A 9118-nucleotide genomic window follows, 5' to 3' on the forward strand; every position below is an offset into this window, starting at 1 on the left:
GCAGACTCATTGCGTTGAAGGAGAAGAAACTAACTCCTTGGGCGTGGAGTAGCGTTTGGCCAGAGCAAGGAGTCTGGGTAGCCAGGCAAGGGCATTACCTTCTCTACCACAATGTTTGTCCAACTTGAATGTTTAATAAAGTTGTTTACTTTTTTATAATGAACATTGTTTTGGGGATTTCTTTGAAACCCATAATTACATAAAAGTATTACTTTTACCTTTTTCCATTGAATTCAAATGTCCATGAAGAAAGCGTGATATTTTGCACCAATACAGTGTATCAATAGATTTATGCGTATAAAAGAGGTGTGTCCCCCATGTCTAGGTAGACTTTGAACTACAACTCCCAGCATTCAGACCCATTCTAGATTTGTCCGTAGTGCCACGTCATTTGATGTCACTGCCGCACCTGCGCAGCCATCTTGTACTTCGAGCGAGGAGCGGACACAGAAAGATAGAAAAAGGAGAAGGTAAACCTGTCAAATCAGACGAAAATAGGAATGTCTGTAAACGTTATATAGTCTCATAACGATTAGACAGCCAAGAAGGACAAGGGGAGTTAGAAAATACGGTGAAAGACATCCAAGTCCCTCGGATATTCAGACCTACAAGTCATCTTTTGCCTGTGAAAGCGGAGTGAGAGAGAGAGAGGAAGGAACAGTGAAATCGCCGACAGAAACATATCCCGAACGTCAGTCAAATCATGAATCCAGAATAGTGAGTAGACTCATCGCCAACACAACCACTAGTATATTTTACACTCACTTGCCTTTTGTAATGTCACATGCATAGATCGAACACGTTGTTTTATTGTAGTAGGGCGCGGGCAATTCCATAAATGTGAGTCTCGAGCGTTATTTAACTAGATATTCAGCCAACGTCAGCTGATCTCTTGTTCGTGCCACATAGTCAGCTAACGATATCTAGCTTGGTAGCATACGTTTTACATAAAACTAGCTAGCTATCATGTCATTGTTATCAGTATTGTCAATGCACATAACTAATTAATCCCTCAAACATCTGTCACTTAAATGTGGCCCTGAAATGAGAGGACACGCGCGTGAATCCCCTGCTCTGTGGCGTGTCGACCGGAGAAATAGGACGTGGTGCTGAAACGTCACACCGGCGCACTAATTTACAGTAACATAGCTGTCTTGCTGCCTATGGAGATCTAGCTAACAAACAGCAATGCTTACTTTGAGATCACTTTGTCAGAAACAAACACACACCCTCCGTTATGTGATGGAACTCTCTTCTTTGTCTCTAACGTTAGTTAGCTAGCTAACTAACGTTATGTTAGGGCCAAAACATAGGTTGCTACTAGCTAACTATACGAATAGATTGGACATGTGCCGGGTGATAGTAATTAAGCCAGCACATGACGTCTCGGTACATAGCAAGCCTATGGACGCCGACCCAGAAACCATAGGTGATGAATTATTGTTGTAAAAGCCTCTGTGAATACTTATCTTCGTGAATGTAGTTGTGTGCGTAGAAGACATCGCCACATCACAACAAAGTCTGCGTTTGGGGAAGAGATTGCCACATACATACACCCAGTGTTAGTTTCCATAGCATGGAGGTGCTTTGGCAGAAAAACGTGACACATCTCGATTTCAGTAGACACAAGAATAGCTCTGTCATTGCGCCACTTCTGTGCAGTGGAAGTGTGTCAAATGCATGTGACCTTGTTTTGCTGAGAGAGTTGATGTGAAAGTACTACACCATAATATGTACTTACTCACAAACATTTCTGAGAGTTCCATATCAGTGAATGAGTTCACCATGTACTGGCTGTGACCCTGTCCTATGTAGAAGTAGTTGCTTGAACACAACTTGATATTGGTCAATCAGTTGGTTGCCTCAGGAGTGTCTTTCCCCACACTTTCTCTCTGTTGGGCCTTAGATAGCCTACAATTCTAGGATATCTATCCTAAGAAGAAATTGACGCAACATAACATCAGTAGGGCTTATTACTGGAGTTAAGTAGCAACACTGTTTAGAATGTCTAGTCTTTGGTCTAATGCTGGATGCTTTCATTTCAGTGACTACCTGTTCAAGCTCCTCCTTATTGGTGACTCCGGTGTGGGAAAGTCCTGTCTTCTGCTCCGGTTTGCTGTAAGTATAGTTACCGTATACTATGACTGTACACAGTTATTTAGTAAGTGTCGTTCAGGTGCCTTTTTTCAAAATGCAGCTTCCAGAATCTGTCTGACTGTTCTCTCTCTTTCTCGCTCTCTCTTCTGCCCTCTGTCACTCCCTCCCTTTCTTCAGGATGACACCTACACAGAGAGCTACATCAGCACCATCGGCGTAGACTTCAAGATCCGCACCATCGAGCTGGACGGCAAGACCATCAAACTGCAGATTGTGAGTCTGACACAATGAACACTGCAGCATGCCTCCACCCACACCACAAATAAGAAGTGGCTGTTAGGAATGCTTAATTTTAATTGGAAAGCTTAGCCCCAGCTATTGCTATGATGACTAACACTTGAGGTTTTGCACCGCTCCCAGCTGTGTGCGTGTGTGTGATCTATTATAGTGTAATAGGATACTGTTTTGGTAGGAGAAAAGGCTGTACCATTACAAACGGATACATCTGGTAAAACAGGAGGAGCGGCTCCCCCCGCCTTCACTCCAATAGTGGCGCGGCCCAACTCCTGATTTTATAAAGGCTTGATTTGATAAACGGTTCAGTAACCTAGTTATGTTGCTTAGTTTTACGTCCTGTGTTTGCTCTGTAGTTTAACACCTCGCCCTAAGGCTAATCAACAGGCCTGGGATCCAGTTCTGTTCCCACCATGCCTCTTTAGATGCAAGGAGAGGAACTATAGATGTTAGTGTGGTATTCTAATGACCATAGATACCTAACTAGTGCTATTCCAAATGCTTTAAGGACAGGAATTAATGGAACTTGGGTGATGACAGGTGTGTGTTTAGTTATTAAAATTAGCCTGTTTTGTTTGATTGTGATTAAACAACTCTCTCCCCTCCCTCTCTCTTTTGTCGTTCTCCACTCCCTCTCTTCCAGTGGGACACTGCTGGTCAGGAGAGGTTCCGCACCATCACCTCCAGTTACTACAGGGGGGCCCACGGCATCATCGTGGTCTATGATGTCACAGATCAGGTGGGTTATTAGTTCAAGGGGGGGATCTATGCTTAGACCTAGGCTTAATACTCTATTGTGTATTTTTTTAAAAATCTAATATTGTACTTCCCAAGTTCTTTTGACTTTCAAAAATGATGTTTAGCCCCCTAGAGTCGATGTCTGCGTCCTCGCGGAAATCTAATTGGCATAATAAAAACACCCCATAATAATCTGTCAGTTTAAGCTAGAGATATGTTTTTTTTTGCATTGGATGCATCTCAATCCACCGCATCTGCCAATGTTGCACTTCCGCATCTGCAGTGAAAGTTGACACAAAGCTTGTCAGACCATGAGACGTCCCGAAAATCAGTCTTCTCACAAAATCAACTGTAGCGTCCGAACGGTTTCGCCCACAGGCCTCACAAGACTCATCTGAAGGTCCCCGTTGTACCAGTTGAAAAAATGAATGGAAGTATATATGGAGACTGTTTAGTGCCAGAAATAAGGGGTTAAATACATGTCAAAAAAATTTAATGTTTCCTGATCTTTATATCGCAGATATAGAACAGACACCTCAGAACAAACTTCCTTTAGATTTCTTTTGGGGCTATCTGTTGTTCCATGTAGTGACTGTGTTATTCAATGCATTTGTATGGGCTAATAGCAGTAAGGACAAATAAAATGTTTAAACAAATATTTGTTAAATATTTTTTGGGATACTTCAAGGGGTCTTACATTTCAAAATCAAATATCAAAATGATCCTTCGTATGACCTTCTTAAAACAATTTCATATAGCTTAGTAGAAAAGCCTTAGACAGGGCTTAGACTCTTATGGGTAAAAATCCCTAAAAATGGCCACTGTTTCTCACATGCCTGTAGGATAGGCAGCCATACACTGTGACTAAACTAATTCTGTCCTGTGTGCTGTAGGAGTCATACAACAACGTGAAGCAGTGGTTACAGGAGATCGACCGCTACGCCAGCGAGAATGTCAACAAGCTGCTGGTGGGGAACAAGTGTGACCTCACCACCAAGAAAGTGGTGGACTACACAACAGCCAAGGTATGGCTACAGGGGCATTTCTATGATTTGAGGACATTGGGGGCTTACCCCAAAGCCAGAGGGGGAACCCTAGTAGAGTGTTGCAACCGAGGACAGGTGATTTTTACATCCTACGTGCTTCAGCACTCGGCGTTCCCGTTCTGTGAGCTTGTGTGGCTTACCACTTCGCGGCTGAGCCGTTGCTGCTCAACTTACAGTTGACCGGGGCGGCTCTAGCAGGGCAGAAATTTGACGAACTGACTTGTTGGAAAGGTGGCATCCTATGACGGTGCCACGTTGAAAGTCACTGAGCTCTTCAGGAAGGCCATTCTACTGCCAATGTTTGTCTATGGCGATTGCATGGCTGTGTGCTCGATTTTTATACACCTGTCAGCAACGGGTGTGGCTGAAATAGCCGAATCCGCTAATTTGAAGGGGTGTCCACATACTTTTGTGTATATATAGTGGCTTGCGAAAGTATTCACCCCCCTTGGCATTTTTCCTATTTTGTTGCCTTACAACCTGGAATTAAAATTGATTTTTGGGGGGTTTGTATCATTTCATTTACACAACATGCCTACCACTTTGAAGATGCAAAATAATTTTTTTTGTGAAACAAACAAGAAATAAGACACAAAAACAGAACTTGAGTGTGCATAACTATTCACCCCCCTAAAGTCAATACTTTGTAGAGCCACCTTTTGCAGCAATTACAGCTGCAAGTCTCTTGGGGTATGTCTCTATAAGCTTGGCACATCTAGCCACTGGGATTTTTGCCCATTCTTCAAGGCAAAACTACTCCAGCTCCTTCAAGTTGGATGGGTTCCGCTGGTGTACAGCAATGTTTAAGTCATACCACAGATTCTCAATTGGATTGAGGTCTGGGCTTTGACTAGGCCATTCCAAGACATTTAAATGTTTCCCCTTAAACCACTCAAGTGTTGCTTTAGCAGTATGCTTAAGGTCATTGTCCTGCTGGAAGGTGAACCTCCGTCCCAGTCTCAGGTTTCCTTCAAGAATTTCCCTGTATTTAGCGCCATCCATCATTCCTTCAATTCTGACAAGTTTCCCAGTCCCTGCTGATGAAAAACATCCCCACAGCATGATGCTGCCACCACCATGCTTCACTGTGGGGTTGGTGTTCTCGGGGTGATTAGAGGTGTTGTGTTTGCGCCAGACATAGCGTTTTCCTTGATGGCCAAAAAGCTCAATTTTAGTCTCATCTGACCAGAGTACCTTCTCCCACATGCCTTTTGGCGAACACCAAACGTGTTTGCTTATTTTTTTCTTTAAGCAATGGCTTTTCTTCTGGCCACTCTTCCGTAAAGCCCAGCTCTGTGGAGTGTACGGCTTAAAGTGGTCCAATGGACAGATACTCCAATCTTCGCTGTGGAGCTTTGCAGCTCCTTCAGGGTTATCTTTGGTATCTTTCTTGCCTCTGATTAATGCCCTCCTTGCATGGTCTGTGAGTTTTGGTGGGCGGCCCTCTCTTGGCAGGTTTGTTGTGGTGCCATATTCTTTCCATTTTTTAAATAATGGATTTAATGGTGCTCCGTGGGATGTTCAAAGTTTCTGATATTGTTTTATAACCCAACCCTGATCTGTACTTCTCTACAACTTTGTCCCTGACCTGTTTGGAGAGCTCCTTGGTCTTCATGGTGCTGCTTGCTTGGTGGTGCCCCTTGCTTAGTGGTGTTGCAGACTCTGGGGCCTTTCAGAACAGGTGCATATATACTGAGATCATGTGACACTTAGATTGCACACAGGTGGACTTTATTTAACTAATTATGTGACTTCTGAAGGTAATTGGTTGCACCAGATCTTATTTAGGGGCTTCAAAGCAAAGGGGGTGAATACGTATGCACGCACCACTTTTCCGTTATTTATTTTGTAGATTTTTTTTTAAACAAGTTATTTTTTTTCATTTAACTTCACCAATTTGGACTATTTTGTGTATGTCCATTACATGAAATCCAAATAAAATTAAATTTAAATTACAGGTTGTAATGCAACAAAATAGGAAAAAAGCCAAGGGGGATGAATACTTTTGTATCAAACAAATAAGCTGATAGCGGTCTGCGAGAAGCATATTTTATTATAATTTTTTCACCCCAATTTCGTGATATCCAATTACGATCTTCTCTCATCGCTGCAACTCCACAACGGGTTCGGGAGATGCGAAGGTCGAGTCATGCGTCCTCTGAAACATGACCCGCCAAACCGCGCTTCTTAACAACCGCCCGCTTAACCCGGAAGCCAGCCACGCTAATGTGTTGGAGGAAACACAGTTCAACTGACGACCGAAGTCAGCCTGCAGGCGCCCGGCCCACCACAAGGAGTCGCTAGAGTGCGATGTGCCAAGTAAAGCCGCCCTGGCCAAACCCTCCCCTAACCCGGACGATGCTGGGCCAATTGTGCGCCGCCCTATGGGACTCCCGGTCACAGCCGGTTTTTACACAGCCTGGAATTGAACCCGGGTCTGTGGTGACGCCTCAAGCAAAGAAGATAATATCTCAGGTAAAATGTATCATATCTTTTGAATGGTTTAGGCGCACACGGTTTTCAGTAAAGTAATAGCGAAACCATGACCGTCACAGTGCTGTGCTCAGTTTTTCCCCATGGCATACTGCCAGGCTTGTAAATTATGCACCGTTATGGAAACTCATATCAGGCGTACAGCCTGCAATTTCGAAATTATTCATCCATCAAAAGGTTTGAGGCACTACACAAAACAATTAAGTAGCTAATGTCGTTGTTTTGAGCACTCGATATCTCTAGAATCTATTTCCTAATCAATGTGGGAATACAACATCGAATTGGCTCTTGAGGGGATCAATAGCATAATATTGGATCTTTAACTTATTTAACATTTTTATTAGTGCATTTTCAACTCAGACAAAATTACAGACCATACTTTTCACAATGAGACACTTCGTACAATACCCACATTTTTTACCTTTTGTCGCTCTGTGCAGCATCAAATTGTTTTATATTTAATGAACATACTACCTTTTTTTTTAAACCATGGACAATACATTACCTTTTATGTTTTATATCTATGTTTAACCCTATTTATTCTGTCCCTGTCTGCTGCCTGCAGGAGTTTGCCGACTCCCTGGCCATCCCCTTCCTGGAGACGAGTGCCAAGAACGCCACCAACGTGGAGCAGGCCTTCATGACCATGGCTGCTGAGATCAAGAAGAGGATGGGACCCGGGGCCACGGCCGGAGGGGACAAGCCCAACCTGAAGATAGACAGCACCCCAGTCAGACAGTCTGGCGGGGGATGCTGTTAAACCGGACTCTGTTCTGGATGCTCACCTCCTCCCTTCCCTCTCTGCCCGGGGCTTCACCTCCTCCACCTCTCCATCCTCCACTCTTCATCCCTCAGCCTCCCTCCCATCTCCATCCCCCTTTCTTTCACCCTACAGAGAACCACTGGGAACAGGGTTAAGCGAGGGATGGGTGGTCAGGTAGAGGGAGAGGTTGAGAGAAAGGGATAGAGGGGAGGAGTTGAAGGGCTACAACTGGGGACTGACTTGAAGACTATCTCCCCTAAAAAGGTGAATGGGGAAATTTGTTTTATTTTTTCTTTCATTTTTGCTGAGCGATGAGGTAGGAAGGTAAACATATATGAGAAAAGATTGGTATTGATTTAGAGGGGGACTGGGTGATAGAAGATTAGGTTTTAGATTCTGCCGAGCGCTTATCTCTCACTCTCACACACATACACACATACACACACACACATTGAAAGTGGGTCGTGGGTCAGAGTGATTCTCCCATTCGCGATAGTCACAGGTATGGGTCTCTCTTTCCTTCAGTCTGTCTTTCATTGCAACCCAGTGAAAGTCATATAGCAAAATTAAGTTTAGTGTGCTACGATAGTCTGTCGTCTGTCTATTGGGCCTATTTTATCTCAGACTGTTGGGGTGCCTTGTCATCTTAAGTCTGTCTACAGCATAGAGTGAGTCACGTGCACCATCTGGTCCACGTTTTATGCTTCAAATGCAATAGTAACACTCATGTATTCATGAGTGTCTGTCCATCCGTTGTACAAACTGAATTGGCATTGGGGCAGAAAGCAGACAGTTGTGTGCCACTGCCAGCTTACTAACATTCTAGTGAGGTGGTGGTGAATCATCAACGTTATTAATGTATGAGGATGCGGGATGCCCATTCGTTGTGCTTTCCCCCAACCACCTCTAATCGTTCGCCTTTTCTGACTGAATGAATGCATCAGCAGATCTGGGCGAGAGGAGAGACTCATACACTGCAGTCAGTGTGAAGAGGGTATTCTGGGGGTGGTGGGACTTCTCGTAGACCGTGAGATTTCAGTTGATTCGACACTCCTTGCAGATAATGAGAGCTTTTGGTCGAACTTGGAATCACTCCAATCCTCCTCCCTCCATCCCTCTACATGCAGAAGGGAGGATGTAGTGAGAGAGAAAGGGAGAGAGTGAGATACTATTTTTTTGTTTTGTTCTGTAATATATGGTGTTAGTTAGCCCACATCACTTAGGATTTCACATATTAAAGAATAAGAATAAGAAAAAAAAAAAAATATATGTGAGATCTGCTTAGGTCATGTTTGTATGTCTTTAAGTTGTCATGACACTATATATGACATTATAAACTTGGTGGTTCGAGCCCTGAATGCTGATTGGCTGACAGCCGTGGTATATCAGACCATATACCACGGGTTTGACAACATTTATTTTTACTGCTCTAATTACGTTGGTAACCAGTTTATAATAGCAATAAGGCACCTCCGGGGTTGTGGTATATGGCCAATATACCACAGCTAAGGGCTGTGTCCAGGCACTCCGCGTTGCGTCGTGCATAAAACAGCCCTAGCCGTGGTATATTGGCCATTTACCACACCCCCTCGGGCCTTATTGCTTAAATATACCTATTGCTTAAATAAGGTGGTTCTTCAACATACACAGATAGTACACACACACACACACACACACACACATAACG

At 43.7% G+C, this 9118-nt stretch overlaps 1 protein-coding gene across 1 annotated transcript; it reads left to right on the forward strand.

Moving 5' to 3' along the window:
* Window positions 1–415: 415 nt before the first annotated feature.
* Window positions 416–8780, forward strand: LOC311118010 (ras-related protein Rab-1B). The gene is made up of 6 exons (XM_084192889.1): window positions 416–717; window positions 2046–2118; window positions 2275–2370; window positions 3035–3130; window positions 4023–4154; window positions 7234–8780. Exons 1-6 carry the CDS (start codon window positions 704–706, stop codon window positions 7426–7428), a joined length of 606 nt encoding a protein of 201 aa, XP_084049015.1. The 5' UTR covers window positions 416–703; the 3' UTR covers window positions 7429–8780.
* Window positions 8781–9118: the final 338 nt, after the last annotated feature.

Source organism: Coregonus lavaretus, assembly GCF_964263955.1.
Source record: "Coregonus lavaretus genome assembly, contig: HAP1_SCAFFOLD_6403, whole genome shotgun sequence".
Classification (NCBI taxonomy): Eukaryota; Metazoa; Chordata; class Actinopteri; order Salmoniformes; family Salmonidae; genus Coregonus; species Coregonus lavaretus.